This window comes from Amphichorda felina (genome assembly GCF_050947745.1).
Source record: "Amphichorda felina strain 45539 chromosome Unknown scaffold_9, whole genome shotgun sequence".
NCBI classification, from domain to species: domain Eukaryota; kingdom Fungi; phylum Ascomycota; class Sordariomycetes; order Hypocreales; family Bionectriaceae; genus Amphichorda; species Amphichorda felina.
In genome coordinates this window covers 343,666-357,854 of record NW_028145041.1, presented here as the reverse complement: position 1 = coordinate 357,854, position 14,189 = coordinate 343,666, and the positions used below count along the sequence as shown (strand labels likewise).

Below are 14,189 nucleotides of genomic sequence, written 5' to 3'. Positions count from 1 at the left end.
TACGGGAAGTTATAAGAATACTCGTAGCCACACCCTGCGCATGTGCCCAAAAACACTTGGTCCCCCCCTAGAGGTAGAATACGACCACATGATGCATTTATTGACAAAGCGCGACCAATGGAGCGCGTATGTAAGAAAGGTGGTGCCCTGACGGAGTGCATCCGGTGTGCTTCAATTCCTGCATTTTCATTGGTGTACTATATTTGCATACCTCATCTCCCAAGTCCTTCCCAGCCCTCCTTCACAAAAATGCCGTAAGGTACGTACCCGAATCTGAAATGTGCTGAGATCTTAGGTGCCGTCTCATGAGGACACCGAGCACCTCCCTCCTTGACCCCCTCCCCTCAGCCCCATGACCTGCAGTACTCCCCAAATCCATCTTCATTTCACAATAATCACTACTCGATGACTTTCAACTTGGGAACAAAAACGGTCAAGAGATAGCGCACATGGCAAATGGCCCCTATTCCCCCGGCGTCACTCTGAGAAGGAGTTTCAGACTACAGCCCAGTTCGCCACAGTGAGAGAAAAAAAAAACAGGCATCAAAAAGAAACCTTGCACTATGGCTCCAAGAGCATCAAGAAAACAGGACAGGACCTCCCGGAAGCCCTGGGACGGGAATATATCAGATCTCAAAAAGATCGGCCAGGGCGCGACAGCCTTTGTCTTCATCGTGGACAAGAGGTCTGTGGTCAAGGTGCCTAACGGATTACCCGTCAGTGATGAAGCCTTTGAGCGCGAGCGAGATGTTTATCTCTATATGCAGCGCTCCACCAGGGATAGACAGCCATATGTCATCTCTTGTCTTGACTGGAGTAACCCGAGGGGATTAGTGCTGGAGCGGTGCGTTGAGACACTTCGGAGCCGGCTTTCCAGAATTCATGGGCATAGAGACGCATTTGCCTCCACGTCGGGGAATTACGAATTGATGGAACAAGCAGAACAATGGGCTTTTCAAGCGGCGTCAGGGCTCGAGTTCATCCACCAGAATGATATCATCCAGGCTGATGGTACGTTTCACATTTCAGCTCCTTCTCTACTATTGCTCACACTCTGCCAGTTGGGTGTCACAACATGCTTCTTGACAAGCATAATACTGTCAAAATAGCGGATTTCTCCGGCTCAGTGATTCAATCTGCCTACGGCATGGAACAGTCCGCTCTAGTGAGCTACGGCGTCCGGAGTCAACTTCCCAATGCCAAAGCGCCCAGCACACAGACAGATATATTCGCCCTAGGCTCCGCGATATATGAGATGGCCACCGGACACCTTCCGCTGCACGATGTCCCCGACAAACTGGTCCGCCAACGATTTAAGCGTCAACAGTGGCCGGACATGAGGCAGATACGCCGGACAAACCCCAGGCTTTTTGGGGCCATCACTGGATGCTGGGAACTTCGGTTTTCAAGCGCCCAGAAAGTCGCCGATTACATCGCAAGCCCTAGCTCCCAGAATCGTCTGAGCTCAAACTTGTTTGTCCACGGCCCACCAACAAGCGGGGATTACTCTGCGATGCCATACCAGAATCAGCCAGTCGACGGTTGGGCGTCGACAAAGCAGGTGCCAGAACACACATCAAAAAATCAACAAAATTTCCCAAGAAAGAGATTGCACAGAACTGTTCGGGAGAAAAACCAGAAGGACCCTAACATTGTAGATAGGTGGATTTCCTATTTTGGGGGACAGTAGGTATGATATCCATGACACGTGACGGTATCCTTAACCAATCTTTCCAAGCGCATCGTTCGGATAGTATGTGTAAAGTAAAATACTAGGTAGATTGTAATCATAACTCATGAATACCACTTGCCGAACAATGAGCCAATGCCCGTTCTGTAATAGTCAAATAGCGTGATTCACATGATCTGACAATCCTTTTTGTGACGTGCACCTTTCTATCGCAAATATTAGTATCCATGGTGAGACGCGGATTTAGATCAAGATGGAGTTTTACCTTTCTACTCTTGTCCTTCTTCCTGGTGGAGTTTCCCCTGTTTGGTCTTCGGCCCTGTCCCACGTCGAAGCTGCTGTCCCGGTAGGGATTCTTTCTTGATCCGTCCTAACCAGTCGACATCAGACACAGCTCGCCAGATAGAAACCGTGTGACTTACCCCTCTGCGGCCATTGTTACTGGGCCTCCTAGGCTCTGGTGGTTTGAGCATCGTGGAATTTCGCGGATGCTTGAAGAATAGCGGCTTTAGCAAGGGGTAAATTCCAAGACAGGCGCCGATAGAGGGGTCTAGACTTACGATCTTCTCCTGTACGAGTGCCTGCTGCTCGGCCCTTTCAATAGCTTCGCAGACCGGACACGCCGTGTTCATGGTCGTAAGTCTGGGCCTCTCCTCCATAACGCTGTCGCGTTGCTCCTCCAGCGACCGCAGCTCCCGGCACCTCCGCTTTAGCCTGTCCGGGTGGAGGCTCTCATTTATCTCCGCGGTCTCGCACTGAATAATGAAGATGACTTTTACGGTGTGCGGCTCCGGGTAGTCTTGGATGGCATCGTCCTTTTCATCCGAGCTGCCCTCGCCAGCATTCTGGAGATTGCTAGCGTACCGACGTATGAACTCGGAAAAGATAATGAAGACTCCTGTCTCGGGTTTCTGCTCGGTCTCATCTTGGTCCGAGTGGATAGACGGCGCTGAAACTGTCTGGATTAACCTGCAGCCGCTGTATTGGTGGTACGATTCTTCAGACCGGCACATGGTGGCGAGTATTACAATTTGGCGAGTATCCTGATTTGGAGGGGGTAGGGGAATGTCATTCAGCTATTTTCTGCGACCAGGAACTCTTCATATGTAGCCGAAAGCTCAAAGCTCACGTTGTTGTTTTTTCAGCGCGAAGCCCAGAGCCTCGTCCAGGACCATGCCGAGTTACACTCAGGAAGAGTCATTCTCTGTCGGGTTGCGCCCCGCCCAAATGTGCAACTTGCGTGGTCAACGACATTAAGAAGCCTAGCTGAAGGTGTGTGGCGGTCCGCAGGAGAAGAGGGGAGGGGAAATGCGCCTAGCTGCATGTTGGGAGGCGGTTGCGTTGGTCACAGCCCATGAGAACCGGTGTACATGTCGACCCTGACCACCACCACAGTCTTATCCAACCCTCAATAATTGATGTCACCGGACTGCAGTGCCAAAGTGCGTCGGCTGCTGCACTGGCCACTGATACGGAACCCGCATGTGGCGGCCAATAGAGTCTGGCGGGGAAGTTGAAGCAGCACAGAGCGCGTCTGACGTACATGTACATCAAAACAGGCTGTGGCCTGTCCATATCGGGAATCTCGAGCTAAGGCTTTATAGAATTTAAATTTGTTTGCAGTCTAGTGCCAAGTTAGCAAAGAATGATAGCCTTATTCTCCTCGCCCAGTTGTGGTGTGCTGGGGACCATAGCCATTGGTGGACAACTTGCCTGTACGTACACGGTGGCAGTAATTCCCAGGACGAGGGGTGTAGTGAGAGGACCAGCCCTGCCAGCCGCGTCTCAGTCTTTATTCATTTCTCAACGACTGAAACATTTTTCCAACATTCGTATCCATAGGCAAGAGCGAGACCAGCATATTTCCTAAATAGGATAATAGAAGCGCCAAGAGACTAAACCTTATCCTCCGTCCCACAATTGCCCGCGTGTCGTAGAGTGCGCTTAGCCCAAAAGGGATATTATAGATGCCAATGTTAGTTTCAAAGGTTCAAGTTGCCATATTGATGGTCAGCGTTACGAATGAGTATCTATCAGTCAGTCTCGGTTCCGGGGATCATGAGATAAAACGTTGAACGGTTCTTGGAGCTTTCCCTCCTGGTCGAGGGTTTCCGGGTGACGGTCGTGAGGATAGCCGGCGGCAACATAGCACAACATCAACTCCAAGCGGGTCATATTCACGCAGCAATTAATCTCATAAAACCTGTGACGCCGTTCCCTTTTGTTTTTCCACAGTCCCCATCATGTCCCCTCTCGTCGTACAATGCCGTCATCACGCCTACTATCACCACGGCCAAGGGCAGGCTCTGGCGCCGGCGGCCACAGGTCACTCATATCATCGTCATCGAAATCATAATCCTCATCAGCCGTGCCGCGTGTGGGCCCTATGGATGACGGCCCTGATCGGTTGTCTATAAGGTCTGTCCAACTAGGCCTGTTTTGCGGCTTTGCCCTGGACACTCTGCGAGACGACACTGTCTGACCATCTTCCAGTCGCATTCTGACGCCCTCGATATGCGAGAGCCGGACTCCGGTACTCCTCCGGTAGCTGGGACTATAGTCGCCGCTGGTGCTCATGAATGACGGAAATAATTTGAGGGCAATCGGGCGTAGCATTGGGAGCGAGCCTTGCGGAAACCACGGTTAGCTTAGAGGTCTACCTGATCTAGGTGTGAGGTCATTGTTACCGGAAAAGATAGCCATGTTGACTTCGACGGCCGCCCATAGCCAGTTCTGAGCGGTACCACGGGTTGACTGGTCTTTTTTCTGGTTGAACTGGATGGATTCTTTGAGGACAAAGACGGATGCGACGCATACCCTAGAAAACTGATTAGACCAATGTCCCCCTCAATACCCCTTGCAAGATGGGGTGCCCAGCCCGGGATTGCTCACACAGCACCAGAGGAAAAGAGCCCGACCACGCCAATCTTCTTGCTCCAGGACAGGCGCATCTTTGTGACGGGGAAGAGCGGCAGTGCCAGGATGACCAAGTCCATGACGCAGTGGACGAGGACGCTAAAGAAGAAGAAATGGGACTGGTTAATGGGGCAGTGGGCGCCTGGGATGGTCTCCATATCCTCCCAGTTGGCCTGGACGGGGACGCATTGGAAAATGGTCAGGAACGTGCGCACGATAATCCATATGACGACCGTGATGACGAGGACCTGGATGGGAACGCGGATCGACGTGAATTTGAAGAGGCGCCAGTAGAAGGCGAGGAAGGAAATTTTGGAGGCGGCGATGGACGCTGCGTAGGTCAAAGAGCCGATCCACAGCACCAAGCGCGAGTTCTCCAGCTTAGATTTTCGATAGGGATCGAATTCCTTGATGGTCGTCCCGAAGCCATAACGTGCCGTCGCTGGTCAAGTCAGATATCGTTATGTACTGAATGCCGACCGATGTATATCGGTCGATAATTCCACGATATGGGTGGCCTACCGATAACGACTATTATGCAATACGTGACTGCAAACAACTTTTGTGCCCTAATGTCAATGCGAATGCTGATGCTATGTAGACAAGTAATATCAGGACTTACTAACGCGACCACGGCAAACCCATCGTCATACCACAGTGGCTGCTTGGTTATTCGCCGGGCCATCATCCGGAGGACCAGGGCCACCAAGGCGACGGTCAAGGTGATGGCGATAGCGCTGTAGATTTCGGATTGAAGCCCGGCCATGGCGGCGGCCTATACAACCTCAGCGGACCGGATCGGGGGAGATCATTCACGGAGAGAGGTTTGCAGGATCGGGGCTCTGGCAGAGACACGGGGCCATGTCTCTCATTTGAATACTAGTAGAGACGACTGACTTCTCGGTGCAGCCCCCAACAGGCTGGGTTGGGCTGCCTGCATAGTGTGTGTCGTAGCGGGTGGCAGCGAGGCCAACGAGGCCAATGATGCCGGCAGCGCTCGGTGCGCTGACATCGACAGCAGGGTGTACATGCTGCGTGGCAGATCACCAGGCTGAGGTACGCCCGGAGGGAAGGACAGGGTACGGTGATGTGTGGCTCAGGCGGACTGCTGGTTCGACGAACCCAATGGCCTCTCCAGCTGGTTCAGCTCATGCTGCCGCTGTCAGACTCCCCGTCGACCCGGCCCCAGTCTACCATTCTTATGTACTCTGCGAGTCCATATCTACTAAGGTACAGTCTGTCATTCCCCATGGCCATGGCACATGTGTCGCAACTAATCTCACGAGCAACCCCATGCCCCAGACTGCTGGGTCAAAGATGCGAGCCAAGTTTCAAATGCGGAAAATTACGGACAGGCAGCGGTGATTTTGCCAATAATGCCTCAGAAACTAAGCAAGTACCCAAGGTACGAGTAGCAATGGCCGGGGGAGATAGGGAGGCCAATTGGCCAAATACTTTTATCTTTTAGTGACAGGAAGGAGGCACCGCTGGAGCGACTGGGGCGCAACCACGACGAGGAAGGACCAGCAAGGCAATCCAGGAGCGATCCCAAGCTGCCAGCTCGGAGCAATAGTAACGGGGAAGGACCGAGCAAACCTGAACAGGAGCGACTGGGTGCGACGGTGGGGACTTTTATATCGCCTTGTGTAGCCTCAGATGGTGGCTGGGGGTGAATTTTTATTTGCAGCCCCATCTCGAGTCATACGTCCTCCCTGGTCGATCGCCTTACTTCTCTCCAGCGACAGTCTACAGACCGATCGAGTTGCGGACCATGATGTAAGGCTGAGGCCCCGCCGCGCCCCGATGTGACCCTCCAATACCCTGTAATTAGCTCTTATTATCCGTGGTCGGCTCAATTAACATTTCCATGCAGCAGGCTGGAGCTTCCACCCCGGGTACGCGGGTTGTCGCATGGTACAGGAGACATCTCGTAGTAATGTATCTTTATTAATGGGAACTTGTAGATCATTCACCCGAGGACCCCTGAGCCCCGACTATTACGTCAAGTCTTAGGAACATGTCAGCGAAAGACTTGGGAGAGTCCGCCATTCGGAGTCGATTCATCAAAAAGCCGCGAAAATATAATGTAGCCGAGTGTGGGATTTATCCACCCCGAAATAGAAATCGCCCCAGTCCCCCACCCTTCTCCCCCTGGGCCCTGGCAGACTCATCGTCGATCATGGAAGTTCCAAAATTACAATGTGCGCTGATCACCGGTGACGATATGGGCTGAAACTTGGTGGAGAGAATCCTTCCGCCGATCTTGCAAGTCGCCGTGCAGATGGTTTTGTCATGTGAATTTCTGGTATTGACACCTGGTCTATCCGCTAACGAAAGAACAGACGAAGAAATACATGTCGTTTGTATTGCATCGAATTGGATGTTCTACCTGTTATACAGCCGTTTGGGAAATATAAAGATGTATTCGTACTTTGCTGCGGCAACATGTCAAGTCATAATACATGATATATGGGCCGGCCTAAACTATTGTTGCCTCGCCTCCCTTTGAGGAGTTGAATTCCTTGCCAAGGACCTAAGATACGGAGAATAAGAAAGACTTGCATAAGCTTAAAGCTTCTAGCGTGCTTTGTTCCTGATTTAAAACCAAAACGGTCTAACATCCATGCTCTTGTTAGTTACTACTAGTAGCAGTTTTCCCCATAATAGTCGATCATCCGTACTACTAGTAGCCTCCATCAACGCGATGGATGCTGACATTGCTAACGAGGAACCACCATGACGTAGGCACCAGAATGAAGACGGAACTAAGACTGTTCTCTCGTGTTTATTCATCATGGAAAATGCCAGGGCAGTTGGGCTGTGGCCCCTGTATGCTGCATGCCTGTCTCAGAGTCTCCATAGTAAGGTGCTGTTCTGGGGTTAAATATAGAATAACTTCAAGACAAGTGATAGGATATTGTCGATGATCATAATTCTCACAAAATGAACCAATTAATGCTCCACAACTACCGAGTATTAACCTCGATGAAGACGATGCCGAGTTGGTTCTTGGGCGGCCTAAACAAGTATAAGAGGCCAGCCATCAACTTGAATATCGGGTTCCCAAGAGCCAGAACAAGACAACAAAGACAATACAAGACATAGAAACATCATTCACATACTTTTCAAATCGTCCCATATTCACCATGCATAAAACCATGACCGCCGCTGCCCTCCTCGGCGCCCTTGGCACCGCCCAGGCCAAACCTCAGCGCCTTACTCCTCGAAACATCATTACAGCGCTACCCGAGAATGCCGACGGCAAGGAGCTCAAGTACCAGCCGCTGATTGACTTTGATAAGGACGGGTGCTACAACACGGCAGCCGTGGACCCGGACGGCAACGTCAACGAGGGCCACGAAGCTACGGGCACGCCCGAGGGCGACTGCCGCGACGCGCACCAGCTGGAGAACAGCAACGTGTACTCGCGGGCGCGCTGCAATAACGGTTACTGCGGGATCCTGTACGAGTACTACTTCGAGAAGGACCAGACGGTCAGCGGGACGTTTGCGGGCGGCCACAAGCACGACTGGGAGAATATTGTCGTCTTCGTCAAGGACGACGACGAGGCTACTGAGGTGCTGCGCGTGTCACCCTCGTGCCATGGCAAGTACGACGACGCCCTCGACATCAGCGAGGGCAAGATCATCCTCAAGGACGGCGCCCACCCGTACATGGTCTACCACAAGGACGGCACCGTCGGCGAGGGCACCACGCACTGCTTCCGGCCCGCGGACCAGGAGGACGTCGACGGGCCCGAGAACTTCAGCGGCGACTTCTACCGCAGCCCTCTGGTCGGGTGGAACGGCTGGCCCAACGACAGCGTCTGGCAGGCCCTGGTCGACGAGTGGCCCAGCGGTGTCTGCCCCAAGTGGCTGGACTCGGAGTTTGAGGGTGCCCTGAGGGATGCCTTGGGTGATGCGCTGCCCGAGTTTGATCCTGCCCTCGACGGCTAGGTGCTGGATGTGGACTCGCTGATATTAGTCTGTGGTTGAACTATCTGCGGTTGAGTTAGATCCGTACGGGACTGGGCTGTTTAGGGTTGAGCTCCATGTCAGGGGCTAGCTGGCTTGACTACCTAGGGTTGACTTCAAATGTCTGGGACGAGTATCATTGATGTCAGGTTATCTAGACTGCTTTTTTCACTGGTCTACTGAGATAATTATCTAATATATATACCTATACTCGATTAATATACGTGTGAATTTTTCTAAAACACATTATTTCAAACCCAAAATATGTTCACTGCTCCGTAAATGTATGCACAGTTCCACCTACCCCAGAGGCGTCAACGGCTCAATTCGAATTGCAACCCAAACGGCTCCTATGGTAACACATCTTGTCGCTATGAGTAAAATAATGAAGAGGAATGAATTGAGTTTAGTGTCTCGGGAAAGCTAAACGAAGTTTAACATAGCCCAGGGGTGAGGTTATCACGGCCAATCGAGTGCCAGAGAACTAGCTCGAACTCGCTCGTCCTGATACCTTGCCTCCTTATTCTCTTCACGCCCATTCTAGGTACTTTTAACTTGCTCACTAGCACAGCATTCAAGAGCCGACCAGAAGAGGAAGTGAGGGAGAATTGTAGAGCAGAATGCCAAAATTTCCTATTGACTAGTGGATATTTCATACATAACTTCACCCTTCCTAGATGATGAAGCTGTGTAAATCTCTCTCCTTCACAGCCCCTTGTCTAGGAGAATTATACAGTCAACTACAGCCATGTCGCTCCCCTGGCTCACGCGGCCCGTCAAGCTGCACTCTAACCGTGATGCCATGTGCATGATGACCCCCGAGCAGTGCGCCTACAAGAGCCGCTACTGGGTCTTCTGGTACGAGGCCGACCACCGTTATGCCCTCCCGACCGTTGCCTTCTTCCTCTCATGCATTATCCTCTTCTCAGCTCTTTACGTCTTTTTCACCGTCACCCCGGATCGCTGGTCCACCTCTGGTCCGTGGAGGCGCTTTGTGTCGATGGCCAGATGGGCATCCTACAGGCATTGGAGGATCTGGGGTTGGAACTCCCAGTCCCTGGGTGCCTATCTACTCGGCGGCGTTGGTGTTATCTTCTTCGCTTGTAAGCAGAACTAGCCTCATTCTTATGATACTATTACTGACCGCAACTTTCCTCACAGGTATGACTCTTGGGCCGAAACCGTACTACTGGCCCAATACCCGGCAAGTCAACTTTGGGGATTCGCCCCCTATTGCCACGCGGGCCGGTTGGATGGCTCTAGCTTGCCTGCCTTTTCTTCTGTATGGAAATCCCACCAAGTACCGTATGCGTTGCGGCTAGAAAGGGGAAGCTGACCGTTCTGCTCAACAGCGTCCTAGCCACCAAGGCAAATCCCATTGCCAGTCTGATAGGCACATCGCATGAGAAACTAATCCTGTGGCACATTTGGATAGCCTGGGCCATGCTTGTTCTAGCCCTAATCCACACGTTTCCCTTTATCGTATACAATATTTGGGAGGGCGACATTGTGACCCAGTGGAACTCGGGCGGTGTCTGGGTGACGGGCGTCATTGCCCTACTCGCGCAGGCATGGCTGACCTTTATGTCAATCCGATGGCTAAGGTACTTAACTACTTATCAACTGCAATAGCTCAACTGACACTTATGGCCTAGGGAGCGCTACTATGAATTCTTCAAAGCGACCCATTTCCTTGCTGCCGCCGTCTTTGTCGTCTTCCTCTTCATCCACTGCGACTTTCGCCTCACGTCGTGGGACTACTTCATTGCCGCCGGCGTGCTCTACTCCCTGCCATGGCTCTATTCGCAGTGCAGAACATACATGGAGCACGGGCTCAACCATCGTGCCCACATTACTCTTGAGACGGGGAAGATGCTCAAGATCACTATCGCTACCACGGCCGAATGGACCCCGGGCCAGCACATCTACCTGCGCTTCCTGACCCAGGGCGTCCACGCCCTCACAGCCCACCCATTCACTATCTGCTCTCTGCCTGAGACGAAGCGGTATGCCGGCCGCAACCAGATGGTCTTCTACGTCAAGCCCCGCGGCGGTCTCACTGCCCGGCTAGCCAGACTCGCTGACAAGAACCCTGGCGTGGCCATACCGGTCCTCCTGGACGGACCGTACGGTGGCGTGCAGAGGAGGTGGTTTGCCGGGTTTGATCATACCGTCGTAGTTGGCGGCGGTGCGGGCGCCGGGTTCACCCTAGCACTTGCCCACGACTTTCTCATTCAGTCCCGCCCTCGCCGGGGCCGTGATGGCGGTGCTAGGATGACGCTCGTGGTGTCGTCTCGTGATCCCGGGGTGAGGCGGTGGTACCTGGAAGCACTCGAGCAGATGGTCGCCAACTGGGAGAAGGACGAGACTGAGATTTACAAGTCCTCGGGCCTTTCAGTGCGTATCCACGAAACTGGCGGTTGTGAGCCCGGCATGGAGACCAGCGACCGTGAGGATAGCACCAGGTCAGACAAGGCAGTTGCGGTTCCGGAGCAGACCGGCGATGCTTCCCAGGTTGATTTGAAGACTTTCGAGATGGGAGTCTTCCAGGGTCGCCCCCACTTGGACGCTCTATGTCAGGATGCTGTTGCTGCAGAGAGCGCTTCGGTCGGTCTGGTTGTGTGTGGCCCGGCGTCCATGGTTTACGACGTAGGGAAGATTGCGGCTGCTGCACAGGGGAATTGTATAAGAGGTGGTCCAGGTGCTGCTGAGGTTTGGTTCCACAAGGAGAGCTTTTCGTGATGACTCCACGGATATCTAGATATGAATTTGGCTTGAGACATTGCGATCGTAGGAACATGGAATTAGGGAGATGAGTCCCCCCTACGAGAAGAATGCTGAATTCCTTCAAAATAATACCTGCGGTATTCAAGTGACACTTTGAGCATTAAAAAATCCTATACTTACTTGAACCTGTGCTACAGGGCTGTCTACTGTGTTACCCAACGCTTGTAGTAGAGGTGTAAGTGAAGGGGGGTGTGGATGAAAGACGAAAGACACCCCCAGGTTCCGCCTTACAAGCCCCGATAACTTGCTCACATCATGTCACCAGCGCGCCACACGCAACATTCCTAGAATACCAGCTCATTATCTACTTCTCAACGTCTCAGTTTGCTCCGAGGATCCATTCCGTGAGCAAATTAAGATACAACACGACCCCGAGATCGTTTCTAGTATTTCAACCCTGATCTGCCCAGCTTACATGCCCGACACCACCAGCTTAGTCCGCAACAGCGTCACCACAACTCTCTTTCAGTTTCTCAACTCGCCCAGAATGAATCTCAGAAGACACGGTGATGATGACGGGGGTCACATGATCGGCACCGCGACGTCGACCGGAGCCATGGCCTCCTCGACATCCCCCATGGACATGAGCGGCGGGCACGGCGAGACGGGCGGCCACCACCACATGGACGTAACCTTCTTCAAATCCTCCCACACTCCCCTCTTCTGGGATCTCTCCAGCGCGGGCCAGTACGCCGGTACCTGCATCTTCCTCATCTTCCTGGGGTGCCTCATGCGGTTCCTCCTCGCGCTGAGACCTACCCTCGAGGCGCGCCTCTGGGGCAAGACGGCAGCTGCTGTGTCGGTAATCAGGACATCGGAGGGCAACGAGAAGGAAGAGGATCAAATGTTCGCTCCTGCTGGTGTTGCTACTGCTCGTCCGGGACACGTTATGGCGACGGTGCGGAGGGATATTGGTCGGCGTTGGTCGGGGTGGCGCATTGGCACGGCGGCATCAAGGGCGACGTACGATCTGGTCATTGCGGGTATTGGATACCTCCTGTGTGTTATTCCTGACTGATCCCTTATTCTCTAATATTCGAGCTAATCTGTCATCACTAGCATGCTCGCCGTTATGACTATGAATGTCGGGTACTTCCTCTCAGTCCTCGGCGGTATTTGGCTGGGCGCTTTCCTCCTTGGAAGTCTTTCATATGACGACAGATGGTCTCACTGCTGAGACAATCGAGCCTGGTGTCGTACCTGTTATATGTTGTTTTCTAGATGGGTGGCGCATGTCCCCCACAAGGTATTAATCGGAGAAGAAGGCATGTACCGGATCTCGGAGACAAATCGGCAGCTGTGAAGGACTTGAAGTGTATTCGGGAATACTCGAATAAGAACCACAATATCTCTTCTCATTCAAATATCTTAATTCGATCGTTCTGTTGTACTCAAGCCCATACATCTATGAGGCGTCTGCCCTGCCTCAAACCTCTTCCAAGTCTCCTCGCCACTCCGGCTCGGACACGTAAAGTGAGTAGCTGGCATTGGCGGGCACAATCATGCCACGCTGACCCTTGGTAGCACACATGGACCCCAGGAAGAAGAACTGCTTGAAGGCGAGGTCAGGCATGTAAATATTGAGGCCGTCACTGGGGTAGACCTGGGGGCAGAAGGTGACTTTGCACCGGCCGTTCTTCCACGACTGGCAGGTTTTCTTCTTGGCGGTCCACCATCCGATACGCGCCTCGCCGAGTTCGAGAAGTATCTCGCGGAGCTCGATGCAGTCTTCGAACTTGATGTTGACATTCTAGGGTTACGTGTTAGCGGTATGGTTGCTCCGAAGGCGCTATGCCTTTGTTGTGGGTGGCTGTACGTTTCCACATCCCCAAGTGTAATCTCGGAGAGCGTAGGCCATCATGGACGGGTCCTTGGTGGTCTCCACGGAAGATTTCTCAACGGCGGCCGTACCAGCGACGAGGCCAGATGCCAGCGCCGCTGTGATGCCCGTAAATCGCATGTCGGGGGATAGAGCTACGAGCCTATTGATTTTGGGCCTTGGGCTGATGCGGCTTGCTCACTGTTTACTTGTACTTTGTTTTCTTTTTTAAGGAGAGGCAGCAGTGAAGTGAGGGTGAGTTGTGAGACTGATCATGACGTGCGGTTCATCTGTGGCAGTGATGCGGTGCTAGCTGCTGACGGTTGTCACCAGATTCTGACCATAGCAATGGGCTACAGTTGACAATTTTAGGCAGGATTTCAACTGAGCACTTAGCACTACAATGGCTTTGCTAGGAAGTCTCGAGCAAACTCCATCATTCGGGACGCTTCATCAATGGAGTCGTCGATAGGGAGAGAATATAGCAAGCTCAGCTAATAAGCCACAAACAGTAGCGGTGAGGCAGCTGGCAAGCAGCAGTTGCGCGGAAAGATTTTGATATCATTTCCACTTTGCAATGAATTGTCAATCGTCCGGCAAATGCAATGTTGATGGCACTGGGGATTTGCCGTTTGTACTTATACTCCGTACTTGTTTGAACTTGGTGACTCGGGAGTTTGACCGGATGTTGGTGCCTTGCAGGTTTTTTGGGGGGGTTGTTTTGAAATTCACTACCGGATTCCGGAGAAATAGAGTCCCCGATGATGGGCTTGGTGGGGAACTTCTGGAGGGGCAGGCGTGGAGGTTCCGGATCTCAGCCTGGTCTTACCAAGCTCCCTTGAAGCTGCCTGCTGCCGACCCCACTACCGGACGCGAGCAACAGCCATGCGTGATCTCCTCTCCTCCAACTTCCACCGTTCTCTTCCTATCCAGCTCTGAGAGTCGGGGTCCATCTTCTATCACCGGCCCGAATTGCATGAGTACCAACATCTCTTCTACAGCA

At 52.7% G+C, this 14,189-nt stretch overlaps 5 protein-coding genes across 5 annotated transcripts; 2 read left to right on the top strand and 3 right to left on the bottom strand.

Moving 5' to 3' along the window:
- Positions 1-1,959: 1,959 nt before the first annotated feature.
- On the bottom strand, positions 1,960-2,703 carry ACO1O0_008650 (uncharacterized protein; the record flags this gene model as incomplete). The annotated part of the gene is made up of 1 exon (XM_083198014.1): positions 1,960-2,703. The coding sequence occupies one exon, from the start codon at positions 2,701-2,703 to the stop codon at positions 1,960-1,962; it is 744 nt and encodes a 247-aa protein (XP_083045749.1).
- A 1,228-nt stretch (positions 2,704-3,931) lies between these two features.
- Positions 3,932-5,372, bottom strand: ACO1O0_008649 (uncharacterized protein; the record flags this gene model as incomplete). Its single annotated transcript, XM_083198013.1, has 4 exons — positions 3,932-4,101; positions 4,351-4,508; positions 4,583-5,013; positions 5,229-5,372. 4 exons carry the CDS (start codon positions 5,370-5,372, stop codon positions 3,932-3,934), a joined length of 903 nt encoding a protein of 300 aa, XP_083045748.1.
- Positions 5,373-7,752: 2,380 nt separating this feature from the next.
- On the top strand, positions 7,753-8,562 carry ACO1O0_008648 (NPP1 family protein; the record flags this gene model as incomplete). The annotated part of the gene is made up of 1 exon (XM_083198012.1): positions 7,753-8,562. One exon carries the CDS (start codon positions 7,753-7,755, stop codon positions 8,560-8,562), a length of 810 nt encoding a protein of 269 aa, XP_083045747.1.
- Positions 8,563-9,328: 766 nt separating this feature from the next.
- ACO1O0_008647 (uncharacterized protein) lies at positions 9,329-12,385 on the top strand (the record flags this gene model as incomplete). Its single annotated transcript, XM_083198011.1, has 5 exons — positions 9,329-9,683; positions 9,742-9,828; positions 9,941-10,184; positions 10,236-11,318; positions 11,656-12,385. 5 exons carry the CDS (start codon positions 9,329-9,331, stop codon positions 12,383-12,385), a joined length of 2,499 nt encoding a protein of 832 aa, XP_083045746.1.
- A 408-nt stretch (positions 12,386-12,793) lies between these two features.
- Positions 12,794-13,327, bottom strand: ACO1O0_008646 (uncharacterized protein; the record flags this gene model as incomplete). Its single annotated transcript, XM_083198010.1, has 2 exons — positions 12,794-13,117; positions 13,184-13,327. 2 exons carry the CDS (start codon positions 13,325-13,327, stop codon positions 12,794-12,796), a joined length of 468 nt encoding a protein of 155 aa, XP_083045745.1.
- Between the last annotated feature and the right edge of the window lie 862 nt (positions 13,328-14,189).